At 47.0% G+C, this 14,513-nt stretch overlaps 2 protein-coding genes across 3 annotated transcripts; both read right to left on the bottom strand.

The window, feature by feature from the left end:
- Positions 1 to 4,616: 4,616 nt before the first annotated feature.
- SLC39A2 (solute carrier family 39 member 2) lies at positions 4,617 to 6,758 on the bottom strand. The gene is made up of 4 exons (XM_061180568.1): positions 6,478 to 6,758; positions 6,159 to 6,289; positions 5,865 to 5,912; positions 4,617 to 5,416 (listed from the first exon to the last, which is right to left on the bottom strand). The coding sequence occupies exons 1-4, from the start codon at positions 6,590 to 6,592 to the stop codon at positions 4,784 to 4,786; spliced, it is 927 nt and encodes a 308-aa protein (XP_061036551.1). The 5' UTR covers positions 6,593 to 6,758; the 3' UTR covers positions 4,617 to 4,783.
- Positions 6,759 to 7,611: 853 nt separating this feature from the next.
- On the bottom strand, positions 7,612 to 14,128 carry METTL17 (methyltransferase like 17). 2 transcript variants are annotated; one of them, XR_009699409.1, is made up of 15 exons: positions 14,014 to 14,128; positions 13,709 to 13,862; positions 13,486 to 13,620; positions 12,522 to 12,600; positions 12,204 to 12,285; positions 11,831 to 11,904; positions 11,274 to 11,368; positions 10,836 to 10,906; positions 10,538 to 10,645; positions 10,198 to 10,266; positions 9,448 to 9,498; positions 9,099 to 9,191; positions 8,690 to 8,874; positions 8,431 to 8,614; positions 7,612 to 8,311 (listed from the first exon to the last, which is right to left on the bottom strand). XR_009699409.1 is itself a non-coding variant. In XM_061180567.1 (14 exons), the coding sequence occupies exons 1-14, from the start codon at positions 14,092 to 14,094 to the stop codon at positions 8,509 to 8,511; spliced, it is 1,383 nt and encodes a 460-aa protein (XP_061036550.1). In that variant the 5' UTR covers positions 14,095 to 14,128; the 3' UTR covers positions 7,612 to 8,508. The 2 variants fall into 2 exon arrangements, 1 of the variants encoding a protein (XP_061036550.1); XM_061180567.1 differs by having other exon boundaries at positions 7,612 to 8,614.
- Between the last annotated feature and the right edge of the window lie 385 nt (positions 14,129 to 14,513).

Here is a 14,513-nt window from a genome sequence, read left to right as displayed (position 1 = left end):
CTGGCAATAGCTGCTGTTGCTCGTTATGGAAGGGAAGGCAGGTCTTCTCAGTACATTTGCCTAAAAAGATAACACTGTTAGCAGGGTAATCTTCGGAAGAGGGAGTAAATTACAGTTGTGTGTACATAGGAGAGAGTGTGTGTATGTATCTGTCATGGAGGATGTGTGTGAAATGGGTGGTGACCGTGTGCGTCTCTCTCCTATAGATGGCTCTGCATCTATAAGAAACCCAAGAGTTAGGTAGAGGGAGAGATGCTGTCTGCTGGGAGCAAGGGAGAAGGGCTTTGCTGTCCTTGACTGACCTCTCTACTTTGTTGGTCCTGCACACTCCAGGCTAGCCCATGGGGATTCAGTGCCCCCCTGTGGTTGGCATGGTTCCTCCTAACTTTCCCCAGCTCCCAGGTCCCTTCCTGAGTCCCCCACTGTTCTTTGTGATTCTAGCAGTAGCTATGGTGGGAGGGCCTGATACCATGATCAGCAGTGGTCTGTGACTCCTGCCCATTCTCAAGATCGGCGCTCAGAGGCTCAGAGGAGAGGTGGGGCGACTTCACAGATGTTGAACCGCAAACTACCGCCCTTTTGTCTCGGCTTCAGGCTTAGGACTCTGTTTCTCCCTTCCTCTCATTTTCAAGGAATGTTTCCCTGACTTTAGGAACAGAAGCCCAAGATAGCTAAGCAAGGGTGCTATGGGAAGGAGATTAAAACTAGAAGAACACGGTCATGAGAGCCTTGGGTTGTCAGCTTGAAAATTCTGGAACTCATAAAGAGATATTAAAGGGTGATTCTCTAAAGGAACACACAAAGCAGTGAAACTACAGCAGGAGGGATAGATGTTAAGCTTTAAAGAGCACTCCTCTAATAGGGAAAAGCCAGAGTGGGAGACATGACCTTTCTAGACAGATTTTAGGACTAACTGGAAAGTGAGAGTCTATTCTGACCAGAGGCCAGGGGTGTGGTCAGGGTAAACCATGCCCAGAACAATGTAGTCGTTTACACACTTTCTCCTCACCAACATCAGAATTTTCGGCCAGTTGGATAAATATACAGTAAAAGTAGAATGCTTTCTGTTTTTGACATTCAATGAGTCTAAAGACAGTAACTCAGAATAAAACTGAAATAAAAAGGAAAGCATTGACAACTGGCGTCTTTAGATTTAGTCCTTAAGCATCCCCACAGACTGGGGATGGGCATAACCCCTGTCTGCACCCCTTTGGCTTCACCTTTGCTAGTAACCATGGGCTCTTCCTCAGGTCAGCGGGGGGAATGTGAGGGTATCTGGCCGGTCGGCACACTCACATGTACCAACCCACTCCAAATCTGGCAGCTGTTTCTTGTACTCTGTCATCCAGAGCCAGGAGCAAGGGACCATTTCCTCTGGTGAGGGAGGCAAGACACTGGAAAGCTGTCCTTCAGGGGAGGGCAAAGTGGCATGAATTGTCTCCTAAGAATTAGTCTGGAGCTCTTTGGTTTTTGTTCCTGGATGTATCTTGTTGACGCGTGTTCTCTAACTGGCCTCCCGCCTGGCTCTGGGGTATTCACAAAACTCTGGTTTCCCTTTGATGCTGTTCCTCGTCTCCCTTTCTTCACAAATTCTTATCTTACAACTGCAATATCCAAGCCCGATCCTCAACTTGTAAGCAAGGGAAAGGTGGAAAGCTCCAGGGGGTTGCTTCAGAAAATCATTTATTGGTGCAAAAATGGAAAGCTGGCTCAAAGCGGGAGGGCAATTGGAGGTCTCATTTTTTTGTTTTTGTTTCTGTTTGAATATATAAAAATAGATGGGGTGGAGAACGAGGGGTGGGGAAGGGACACAGGAGTTGAGAAGACTTGAAAACTGATTCACATAAACTCTCTTGTGACTATTCCAACTAGCTTCTCCTCTTATCTACTTTCCTAACCTGTATATCTTCGCTCCTATTTTTATCTTTCAACTCCCATGATTCTAATTTTCTTCAGTTACAACCTATCTCTCAAGGCTGAGAGAATCAATGTTCACTCCTGAATCTGGCTTCTAGTCACCATGCCCCAGCTAACTCAGCTGTCCCTCCTGTCCTATGGTTCTCATGCCTGTTCTTATTCCATTCTTCCTCATTTCCAGCTCATTCAGAAATCACGTTCATCTTCTGCTTCCTTAGAGCCCTCTCTGGCTCCTTGCTGGAGATTCAGAGCTTTTGAAAATGATCAAGATTGTTCCTTTTCCTGATCCCAATGTTCTCTCTCTGCAGCATTCTCTAGCTCTATTCTAGCTCTTGATACAATATGGTTCAAACTAAAGATGATTCCAGTCCTGGTTGGTAAGGATCTTGGGAAAGGAAAAGGAAATGGTCATTGGAAGGATGGCTGAAAGCAGAGGAGGCTAAAGGGGAATCTAAAGTCTCCTGGGATGGGAGGAGGCAAAAAAAATGCATGACCCACCCATGCTCGAAATCTCCAGCCTCTGCTCACTGACCTCAAATGCTGATAGCATCAGTGACCCAGAAACATGTGAAGAGCCTCGGAATCTAATGTGCTTCTCCTCAAGCCTCCTTTCTATAGCCATACAAATCCTCTGTACCAGAAATAGCTCTCTAACTTCCATATAATCATGTCCCTTCCAATTTCTCCTTCCAAAGTCTGGGCAAGATCACTGGAGTTGAAAGCAGCAGAGAATCAGTGGTGTGTGGGACGTCTTCTGTTTGCCTCTCCAGACTTCTTTAGGACCTGTACCTCACAAGGCTGACCTATCTGCAGTGCACCAACAGACATTTTCGTCCTTGGCTTCTTTGGTTTGGCTTCTTTCGTTCTTGGTTTGGGTATGGCCACAGGAGACATTGGCAGTAGGTCAAAGAGTAGAAGGAGAGTGAGGGTATTCCTCTGGCTTCCTCCTGGTCGAGTCCCTGCAGGTTGGTTGCATCCCTGCACCGAGGCCACACCTCTTATTGGATGGCCCTCTAGTTTTTGGTAACTGCTCCCTCTGTTCAGCCTAGGTAACAGCATTGTTATTATTCAGCCCCAGGGGATTACACCATCCCTTGTTGCTCTGTCTAAACCCTGCCCACACCTTTCTATATACTCCCTTTATTAAACTTGCCTCACTTATCCAATGTGCTCTCCGCTTTCTTATGAGACCCTAACGAAGAAGATGGGGAGGGAAAGGTAAGGAAGAAGAGAATCTACATCTTGAGCTTTTCTTAGAGTCACAGAAACACGGGTTTGAACCCCAGCTAGCTATCAAGTTATTTCACTTTTCTAAATGCACTTCCCTAGACTTAACATAGGGATAAGATCTACCTGGAAGGGTTGGGAAGGGGAGATAATGTATGTGAAAGCAATAGCACAGTGCCAGGTGCTCAATGTAGAAATTCTATTATTACTACCTGTGAGTGTATTCCACATGAGAGCATTTAATACTGAAGGGAAAACGGAATAGGATGGTGCTTCAGGGAGATTATTTCCCAGGTCAGACATTTTAATTTAGCTTTGCCTGAAGCTTGCCTTCTCGCTGACCCCTGTGTGTGTAAGCTGGGCTGCTGAGGAGGTGTGTGTATCTTAATTTATGGGGAGGGGGATGGGACGGACAGAGGACAGACTGAGACAAGAATGAAACTCGGGAGACCTGGTCCATGTTAAGGCCACTTGGGCTTCCACACCGAAAATATGAGAAGGGGCAAAGTGGTAAGCTGTTGAGCTCAAAGGGCACACCTTCTCTTTCCCAGTTTCTCCACTAAGTCTGATATATTCCTCCATCTCGTGGGTCAGGGGCTGGGCAACAGCCATCCTGCTCTTCCTCAGTTGCACATAATGTACATGTCCTTAGCAGCTTCTAAGAGAAGCAACACATTGTGGGAGTTACTCAAACTGAAAGGCAAATTGTCCAGCAGGGAGCGGCTGGAGCCCTAGCGGCAGGTCAGGCATGCAGAAGGAAAACCCGCTAAGTCGTGGCAGAGCCAAGTAATCACCCCAGGCATTTCTCTGGTGCCTTTCTCCCTCTCCAAACACACTGCTTCTTAATCTCTCAGCACAAGGCAGCTGGAGGGAGACAGAGACTCAAAGAAGAGCAAGAGTGGCCCTGAAGCCACACAGGGCTCAGCGTGAAACATAGCAACCAGATGGAAATAGGCTCCATTTAGCCTTATCTGAAGAGTCTGTTGAACACTTTGTGGGAGACCGATAATAGGCACTGGGAGTGGGGTGGGTGTGGTTAGCATAGGAAAAAAATCTAGATCCCTGTGGTTTCTGTTTTTAAACCTCTTCTCTCTAAATGCTGGGAACTCTGGCTCAGTTTCTCAACACCTGTGCATAAGGTGGTAGTAGGTCGTTGGAATTTCAGCAATGCTCCCATGTCTCGAGAGGCATGGCCTGCAACTGACAGAATGGCTGGGGGCCCAATTCCAGAAAATAAGACTACATCCCACACTCACCCTTCCCGCTCTCCACTCCACCACACCTCCTGTACCAGGTACCTCCTAGGCAACCCGGAGAAATGAAGTATAGCATGGCTGAAGGGGAAGGATAAAATGGACATTTTATTACACAACAGTAGGATAAACGGGACAAGAGTCAAATCTGGAGTGATGGTCTTTATATCAATCCTCCAATTTATAGGCACTCAACTGAAACATCCTTTTCTCAGTCCTGCATAAGAAATGGCATCTCGCGTAGCGAAAAGCTGGGGTCCAGGTTACGGAATGATGCCTAGTGAATGTCACTCAGTGAAGAAATGTCAGAGGGCTAAAGTCATTTGGGAGGCATCTCTTGGGGGTAGGGAGGTCATCTTAGATCCATCAGAAAAGTCAGGAATCTCTCAGGCCCACAAGGCAATAAAGGCCATGAAAGCAAAACCAGCAGCTACACAGCCCCACTTGGCCAGAGGGGCTTCAGGACCTGCGAGCTCCCGGGGCAGAATTTCCAGGAAGGTGACATACAGGAAGGTGCCAGCTGCCATGCCTTCTAACACAGCCTGGGCCAAGCCTTGCCCCCCTTCAGAGACTCCCTGAGGCACAGCCAGCCCTAGGGCTAGGCCCACGGGGGACATGAGAGCTAACGCCAGTATGGAGAGCATGGCCCAACGTGATCCAGTGCCTACCTGCACCAGCCGCAGTCCTACACCAAACACTACGAGCCCCTTGTGAGCCAGGATGGCAAGACAGAGCTGCACGGTAGCTGCGACTGTTGGCTGCAGTCCCACAGCTAGACCTTCAAACACGGAGTGAAAGGAGAGTGAGAGCAAGAGGACGAGGGCTCGCAGGGGACCTCGTGATGGTGAGGGTAGAGGTCCATGGCTATGGGGTTCAAGGACATTAGCCATACCCCATTCTTGCTCCTGCACTTTTGACCTTCCAGCAGCCCCAGGACAGCACTGCAATGCCAGTGACTCCAAAAGGAAGACAAAGAAGAAGCCCAGGGAGATGATGAGCTCTCCATAGGGATACTCCATCTAGGAACAGAAAGAAGGGTTGTGAGATGGGAAAGGAAGGGAAGAAATTGCATTGGATGGACATGGGATTGGGAGACTGAAGAGAATGGGAAGTGTGGTAATAGAACGAAAAAAAGGGAAATGAAGCCAAGAGTAGACACGGACATTCGACAACAAGAATACCAGAGGAACTAAGGGAAACAATATCAATTGGTTTAAAAAATGGGAAAATGATATGAAGCATGTCAAAGGGTCCAGAGAAAGAATGGAAGGCTAAACAAGAGTTCTTTCTGGGGTTTCATAAGCCCAGAAGGATTGGGTGGCTCCTCTTTTCCTCCACAATGCCGGAGCTGAGAAGCAGAAGGAATTCCTGGAATTCCACACATAAATCCTCTCCAAAAGGTCTGGGCACGAAAGGCATCTCTGGTTCTCCTTACTCTCCAGGTAGGGGCTGGTGGGAGATACTTACATAAGCTGAATCAGCATCATCAGAATTCCCCTCATTGTTTGTGCTGTTCTAGGGAGAAAAAAAGCACAAATTAGACGAGGGAAAGAGCAGCTCAGCTTCCCGTCCTGTGCCTTCGGCTCCATCACTTTCCTTAAAGGCCAGTCTGACCTGTTTCCATCATTCCGCGCAAGAGCTGTCATCTTCCCTGCTGTTCCTCCTGTGTCCTTGGCTTCATTACTTTCCCCCCTTTCTACTCCTGGTTCTGTTCATCATTCTGGCCTCACAGCCCTGCAGCTCAGCAACTCTGCTGCTCACCTGTATCACCAACTTCTGGATCTCTGATTCAATTCCCTCCAAGGCTTCAGCAGTCATGTGCATGAACCCCGCTCCCAGGAAAATGCCAGCAGAAGTGCAGCTCAGGAGGCTGAGGACCCGGCGGTGATGACCTAATAAAAAGCAGGAGTTACAATCCAGCTGGCAAAGAGGAGATAGACAACGATGACTAAAGAGCCACAGGCAGCACCCCATGTCCCAAGCTTGGGGATGATGAGAGAATCAGAGCAAGATATCAGGATAGGGTGACAAGGCTGAGTCAGACTTAGGTTATGGGGACAAAGACGTGGTCGGGCTGTACCTGTGGCTGTAGCAGTCTGGAACCATTTGAAGCAGATGGGGAAAAGGCCACAGACCAGAGTGAGAACCAGCAGGGAAAACAGGCAGCCAATTTTTACTCCTAGTAGTGGCTCCATCCTTGTGGTACAGGGTAAGTAGAGGCCTCAGAATAACAAATGGAGTTACAATCTTTGCAGCAGGAGTGGTGTCTCAGGTGGTCAAAGCTGGAGCGTCCACTCTTCTGAGTTTCAGAAGGCTATTGGGTCTTCTTTCTGGTCTGTGTGGCCTCTTCTTGCGCAGCCTTGCATAGAAAACTTGCCCAGCCCCAGCTTCCCGCCCTTCCCCTACATGGAGGCCCCTCCCCTGGCTGACGCCTTCCTGAATTTAGAAATCAGAAACTCCAGACTCCCTGCCAGGCACAGCCTGGTGCTGTGTCTTCTCCTCCTCTTCAATGCTCCGACTAACCCAAGGGCTGTGGAGTCTTAGTTCTAGCCTGGGGCTGTTCTAATCCAAAACGGGAGTCTATGGTAGCTCTCCCCAGCTGTTTTGTGTTGGGGACAATCTGGTCCTGCCTCACTCAGGACATTTGATCTAAGGCTTCCATACCCTCTCTACCCCACCTCAAGTCTTATAGGTTGCTATGCTGATACCTGAACTGCACCCTTTCAGAGGGGATTTGGGGCCACTTGGGGTAAGGAGGAGGGCCTGGGAAGTGGAGCTGCCACCACTCTGTGGGAACTAGCAGAGGAGGGGGACTCCCCTATCTTGTAACCCCAGAAAAACAGCTCCAGGCATGGAAATGTCTAGAAGGAAGATTTCTAGTACTACAACATCAATACTGTTATAACTTTTGACTATGCCTGTTTCCTGATATAAATTATAGGAGAGGGACTGAGAGTTTTAAGACAAAGAAAGTTGCTCTAGCTCTGAAACAGCAAGGCCTAAGGGAAAACTGAAGGCTCCTGCCTGGATATATGAGGGTGGAGATAGATTCAGGCCTGAGGGGTATCAACTCTTGAGAGAAATGTATGAAGTGAACTCTGAGGGAGTTGAGAAAGTTGAAAGGGAAGGAGGGAGAAAAAAATAGAAGCCAAGCAGCTGCTGATTCCCCTATGCAGGTGGCCTGCCTAACAACCCTGAGACCTGCTGAGCCAGTTCTCAGGGAGCTGGGGGTGGCTTTCCCCACTACTCCAGATTATCTCAGGACTCCCTGGGAAGTCCTGGAATCTGGTGGAAGCAGCAGGGTTCTTCCAGGACAGGGTGAGCTGGAGATTTGTGTGGGAAGCATTGAAAATCTGAGGATTCTCTTCATTATAGGATAGGCCATGACAACAGACTTCTACACCTTTTAAGAATCACAAGATCCATTTCCATTCTTTGAAAACTTTTAATTATTATTAAAACCTAAGCGAACACAGCTATATAGGGGTACTGTTGCTGAAACTCAGCCTCTGTTCACCGGTGCTGAACAGAGACGCAGAGACGGAGTTTTTGGTGAAGTATAAAAGAGTAGCTTTTATTGCTTTGCCAGGCAAAGGAGGCCACAGCAGGCTAATGCCCTAAAGACTGTGCCCTCCCTTAAGAGAGAACAGCAAGGGGTCTTATAGTTTGGAAGTGGAAAATAGGGCCATAGATAAGGATCAGGGTAGATGCAAGCTTGCATTCTTCACTTCTGGAAAATTTCAAAGCTCGTGTTAGGTGCTCTCCAGACTGGTTCTGGTGGTCCTTGAGATTATCGCATGGTGACCTTCTTTCTGGAATGAACAATGCTCACAAGGGAAGGGAGTGTTAGGGAGTGTTTCCTTGGCGGAGTAAACACCAGGTGCATAGTACAATTCTAGCTAGAAGGCAATCATCTGCAAAGTGCAATTAAACAAGAAAGAAAATCATCTGTGAGAGGATGGCCGAGTGAGCTAAGAGAATAAGGCCTACTATAATGGAGGCTACTTTAACTAGTTTTTTGCTGTAAAAGTACCAGCACTCCCATCCTGGATACCAGGTAGCTTCAGCCTTGGCAGTCATGATAGAAGAAAACACTCGTTACACATCCTTGTCAACTCTCAGGGGGATCTTGAGCAGGTGATGGAGGAAGCTCAGATGGCGTGATCACAGGTAAACGATCTCCCCAGGAGCTGACACGGGCACAGCGATACAAATCCCTACATAAAACAGAGGGTCAATGTGGGCTGCAGGTTCTTGCTACCTTCCACTAATTTTGGTCACACCCTCTATACCTGCCATGTCTGCGGGCTGTGATCACAGCATGCTGCATATGCCCATCTGGACAGCACAGGTGACAATGCACATGGCGTGGCCGTTTAAGAACAGGCTGAGTGATTCGGGGCCAGCGATTAGCCTCCTCCAGAGACCCTCGGGCAAGGATTACCATCGAGAACTTTTCCTCCTTTGGCTTCTTGTTCTAAGTTAAGGATATAGAGATGGCTTAGAGGTAAAAGACAAGGGAAAAAAAAATTTTGAACCCCATTCCTGCAGCCCTTTTCATATTCTGTAAGTCATGCACATTCAAGGCCTAAAATCTCCAAGCTATTCTCTGAATTTTCCAAATCCTCCCGCCTCTCAGTCTTTTTCATTGTGCTCTCCCAGGCTATTTTCTCCCTACCACAGCATTCCCAGAGTACATACCCAGCTGAAGGGGATGGGATGGTAGGCCTGGGAAAAGCTACAGGCCAGGGGCTTAGAGGCTGTCAACTGGGGACAGGGAAGTTCATGGGGACACTGTGAACACAAACAAAAGACATGAGGTAAGACAAAAGAACGGATCATAAAACTGAAAAACTAAGAGTGAGAGTCAAGAAGGGCTAGGGATAAGGGAGCACAGGAGCAGAGGGTAGGAAAGCCAGAGGAATCATTAAGAAAGAAACTGGATAGGGACACAAAGTAGTGGAGGCGGCTTAGCTTTACTCTCTTACTTTTCCTGGCCACAGCTGAGTTCAGATCTTTGCGTGCTGGGAAAGGGAGAAGTAATACTCACCGGGGCAAAGACAAAACCAGGTCGAGGGTCCAAAGGTGACTTCTCTTTTCCCTGAAATCAAAGGAAATCAAAAATTTAGGTTGGGCCTGAGGGGTCTATTCTCATAACTCAATCTCTGCACTCAGTAAATTGAGGACTCCTCTAACATTCAATTCTGGTAATTATTAACTATGTTCTTTGAATTAAGCTGGCTGCTTCTTTAATACTCCAAACAAAGAACTTTCTCTTTGCAGCAGGAGAAAGGCAGAAACTTGGCACATAGTATGGTGCTCTCCCTTGTCAGCAACCTCCACTCTCAAAAAGATCCCACTCTAAGACAATTAAATTTATGATTATACACTGGCTCATACTGTCCCAAAGAGATAAGGTTCTTGGCTCAGAAATGCCCTGGATCAGGGGTCGGCAAACATGTTTTTTTTAAAAGGCCCAGAGAGTAGGCAAAATCTGTTTCTTTCCTAACTATTCAACTGCTGTTTGTACTCTGAAAACAGCCATAGACAACAGACATACAGCCACAGACACACAAACAAGCACAGCTCATATAAAAACAGGTGGCAGGCTGGATCTGACCTACAGGCCCAAGTTTGCCAACCACTACCCTATATCATAATTACTTCATATGCCTACTATCGTGAGAGTCATCCTCACCATTGTATGACAGAGTCCCTTCAGTTTTCACAGGCGTGCCAGTAACTGGTGAGAATAGGTGGGGTATGGAGGGTAAGGTGAAAAAAGGAGAAAGAACCTTACGTTAAGGACCAGGTCCCTGGCGTCCATGAGAAGGGAGTGCCCAGCTTTTGTTCCATTCTCCACCAATACCTGATTACAAAAGGGGAAAATAAGAAGCCCCGAATTACACGAAAACATAAATGTCAGTAGCTCTGTAAGAACATTCCCAGATGGAATAGGGATCCTAAAAGAAATGGGCATTATATATAAGATGTGGATGGAGACCCTAAAAGAGGGACAAAGGGATCTATGTAAGAGAAAAATGGTCAAGAATGAAGACACGCTCCAACGGGGAGAAGGAAAGGCATGAAACCCATGAAGCTGCTTTAAAACTTGAAGGGAAAAAGGGGTTTCTACTCACCAGAAAATGACCTGTCTTGCGCCACAAGGTTTGGACTATGTCAGTGCGGTTGGCCTTGCTGGGCAGTTCACTGAGAGAAAAGGCTGATACCACCACATCGAATTGTACCTGGTGCACAGGACAAGGAACATGACAGACCTGACATCTCCCTCTTCTAAGAGTACAACAAAGGTCTATCCCACTAAATTTCTTCTGCTTTCTTTTATTTTCTAACACTTAATGCTAGGTTGCAAAGCCAAGGCCACAGTTTTCCATGTGCATACTCCACATTTAGCATACTTTAAACATCGCCACTTGCCTTGGGTGATACAGGTAGAAACTGTCTGAAAAAGACACCTGGCACATAAGGCATCCCAGATCCTGAACCACCTGTAGAGGAAAGTAGAGATGTGGCAACTATGAGTGTACAGGTGTAAACTGAAGTGACATTCCGATAAGAAACATGGCCCCGAGAACAAAGAAAAACGCTAGCTGAGGGTGAGATGCAATAGAGTAAGCAACTATAAAAAAGGGCAGAGAGAATACTGGGTCACCTGTCCTGTTATTCTTACCCTACCCATTCACAGTCCAACAAAGGCCTCCAGCATCTTCTGCTGGACTATCGCATTGGAAGATCAGACTCATTTTTAACTTTTAGCCCTCTCCTCTACTCCCCAATAAAAGACCCTCTCTTGTACTCCTTTCTTTTTTAACTCCTTCAACTTTGGAAAAGCCCTTCCTTATACTTTGTCCTCACCTTTCAGTAGCTTTTCTGCCAGTTCCAACATGGCTGCTGAGCTGTCCACGCACATATATTCACGTAGGCTCTGGCCCCAAGTACTATGAGCAGCCCTAAAATGGCAAAAAATAAATCGCCAGTTCTCATGACAGAGTCATCCCTACAAGAGACCCCTCTGTTCCCAACCCACCCTTGGAGAAACAGAGTGCTATGTTAAAATAGTTGGAAAAACTAATAGTGTTACTTTCTTATTTCATTTACAACTCCTTAAAAAAAGGCAGACTCAAAAACTATTTGTGCACAAAAAAATCTTGATGATATGCAAAACCTCCACCCTAGACTAAATTCCTTTCCTTTTTCATCCTTCTAATCGTGGATCTTTTTTTCACTTGACATTTCTTCATGTTCTGGCCCTAATCCACATACCTTCTCATGCCTTGTCTAATCTGAGGGAAGAAACATTCCAGTCCCCAACTTTCCCACTCTCCCTCTGGTTCTGCAGTCTCTTGATATTGACGTGGTGTAAGCATGGCTCTCTAGAGCTAGAACTGACAGAGAAAGAGAAAGATACTCACCAGGTGACAGAGCCAGTACCTGTGCCAAAGTCCATCAAGGTTTGTGGCTGGAACTCTGGAAGTCGAGCTTGGATCTAAAGAAATATACAACACCCCACAGTGGGGAAAGTAGACACTTGGTCAACATGAATTAGGGGACCACAACAGAGAAAATGAGATATGACTGCCTTTTAAGATTCAATGTAAATGCTTTATAGAATAGAAAGCTCTTAAAACAGTGCTTCTAAACCTTTCTTGGGTCAAAAATTCCTTTCAGAGGATAGAGAACCTCCTAAAAAAAAAAAATATGCACATGCAACGTCCCAAGTATCCTACCCCAGAAGACTACTTTATGAATAAGGGAACTAACGGTAGGAAATTGAGCAAATTTCACCTCATGGAATGCCCTGGAGACTGCTGCAAAGCCACCATCCAGTCTTGCTGCCATATACACCAGGCTCAGTCCCTCATTGTAGCTGCCAGAAAAACCAGAGAGTCATACCACTGGGAAATAACCTCTATCCCGTAGCTACCCTCTAGACTTTTAGGAAATGAAATCTTTGGAAAGGGCTCTTCCAGCTCAACACTTTCACTTCTCAACACAGAAGAGTCCTAGGGAGGCTTACAAGCCCGGTCTCTTTTTCAAACACAAAATTGTGTAACTGTACTTCCCCAAGTCTCCTTCTTCTGCAGCCCTTCTAGTCTCCCTTACCTCAACTCTTGCCAATGATAGGTAGTTCTACGCAGAGCATGCAGCACTTCTCCACAAAGTTTTTCCATCTGACATGAGTCTGGGGTGAGAACAAGGACTGGAAGTGAGGACCTAGGAAGAACAGGGCTCAGATCCAATATCTGAATAGACTGGCTGCCCATTCATCCTCAATTCCCACCTGGGAAAAGCCTCAAAGCTTAAGAGAGAAGTCAAACCTAGAGAAAAGTTTCAGGTAAGAATAACAATGACCACCACCACCACCAAAGTGTAACAGATAGTATATTTCCTCTAACAGCAATTTATTCAACTCAACCAACTCTATCCCACAGGTGTGTTCTATATTAAAAGGAGGTGTAACAAAAATTTAAAGGCTAGGATAAACACAGTACTTTGTGGATTTCTTCACTTCCCCAAAAATTAATATTGTGACGTCTCCAATGCTCCTATAGGGAGGAAAGGGGCTTGAAAAACTAAAGTCTCATGATTGTGTTTTGTTCAATACTATCTTATCTACCGAGCACCGACTATGAACCAGATACTATGAGAAGTTCGGGGAATACAAGAGGAATAAAAGGCAGGTTTCTTAATAAGAGACAACTCATAACCATAAAAATAACCTGATAAATTATTCTCCTTTCCCTGTAGTGGGTTTTAGTACTGGAGACGAACTTTATTTTACTTGAACAAAAACTTAGATGGTCTTAATCCAGTGGACTTGGAGGACAAAACCAAAGATCTAAGTTTCGACAGGATACTGAAGCACTCACTGACCTTTATTCAAGCCCCAAGCGCAATCTCTGAAATAATCTGTCTTCTCTTAGTAAGGCATCAGCGTAATAACTGCTCTCGCGAGAAAGGCAAATAAGAAATTGCAGTATCTATTTAAGAGACTGCGAAATTATTTCTTGCTCTTCATTTCCCTCTGTTTTTTCAATTTGGCCTACTCTTTATTCTTAAGCCCTACCTGCGTTTTCCAGGAATTTTTTCTCCAGATGGACAGCCCGTCTTTGCAACTCCTCTGGCTCTACAGGTAAATGCCGGCTCCAGAGATAATTGGTCAGTGCTTGCACCTGCTTCTCCATATTGTGCATCGAGCTCTCTAAGGCCCAAAAATGAAAAGTGGAATCACTTGCACGCAGGCCCAGTTTCCTCTTCTTCTCGAGCCTCCATTTCCCACCGTTACTCACCCAGCAGCAGTAACTGCGCGGCGTCAACCAATACTTGCGGCAGCCGCACGCGCGACAGCTGCAGGATGCCGGGGTGCCGGCGATGGGGCCTCTTCCCCAGGAAATCAGACTTGTTATCCACCTGGGATACGCCGGGCACGAGGGCAGCGAGCGCCTGCAGGCCGGGAAAGAAAAGCTGATTGGGGGGCAGAAAGCATGGCTGCGGACGGTGGCTAAGGAAGGGGCGGCCGAGAGCGCTCCTCCTCGGAGCGGAGCTGTTTCTGAGATCCACAGCCTCTTCGACAGCAGGAAAAGTAAGCACTCACTCGGGACTGGGGAGCTATTCCAAAGCCGCGGCGCCATCTGCCTAATGTCAGCAGATACCGCGGTCCTCTAGCGGTCGCCATGGAGCCAGAGGTGAACCGGAACCGGAAATTTAGGTGCAGTGACCCTCTCACTCGCCGCGGCGAACATCCTCCGCGGAACGTCGGCGCGGGGCAGAATCAGCCAATGAGGAGAAGGAGTGCTTGCTAGTAACCAATAAGCAATCGATATGTAAGTCTCCTTGAAGACCGTACGTGCGCCTCAGTTCCGACGTAGCCAGCCGGAAGCGAGGTGGCCTCGACTCTGTGTTGGGATTTGTCTCCGCCTCCAGAAATCGAGAGGGCGGGAGGAGGCGGGGGCGGGCTTTTTGCTGCGGTCTCTAGAAACGCGTCAGAGACAGGCAGAGTTTCTGTTTGTATTAACTACCTGTGTTCTTCTTTTTCTCTTCTGGAGAACGCTGACGTCTTGGGATTTTTACTTCCTGTGTGAAACGGAGAGAATG

Source organism: Eubalaena glacialis, chromosome 2 (assembly GCF_028564815.1).
Source record: "Eubalaena glacialis isolate mEubGla1 chromosome 2, mEubGla1.1.hap2.+ XY, whole genome shotgun sequence".
Classification (NCBI taxonomy): domain Eukaryota; kingdom Metazoa; phylum Chordata; class Mammalia; order Artiodactyla; family Balaenidae; genus Eubalaena; species Eubalaena glacialis.
This window is presented reverse-complemented; position numbering and strand designations above follow the sequence as displayed.

Excerpts from the sequence above, each read along its gene's own strand:
- SLC39A2 (XM_061180568.1), bottom strand. The coding sequence starts at position 6,592 with ATGGAGCCACTACTAGGAGTAAAAATTGGCTGCCTGTTTTCCCTGCTG. Across the intron at positions 6,290-6,477 it reads CCAGACTGCTACAGCCACAG|GTCATCACCGCCGGGTCCTC; the intron begins GTACAGCCCGAC and ends GCTTTTTATTAG. Across the intron at positions 5,417-5,864 it reads ATGATGCTGATTCAGCTTAT|ATGGAGTATCCCTATGGAGA; the intron begins GTAAGTATCTCC and ends TTCTGTTCCTAG.
- METTL17 (XM_061180567.1), bottom strand. The coding sequence starts at position 14,094 with ATGGCGACCGCTAGAGGACCGCGGTATCTGCTGACATTAGGCAGATGG. Across the intron at positions 13,621-13,708 it reads CGCGCAGTTACTGCTGCTGG|AGAGCTCGATGCACAATATG; the intron begins GTGAGTAACGGT and ends TTTGGGCCTTAG. Across the intron at positions 12,601-13,485 it reads AAAATTCCTGGAAAACGCAG|ACTCATGTCAGATGGAAAAA; the intron begins GTAGGGCTTAAG and ends TTCTCACCCCAG.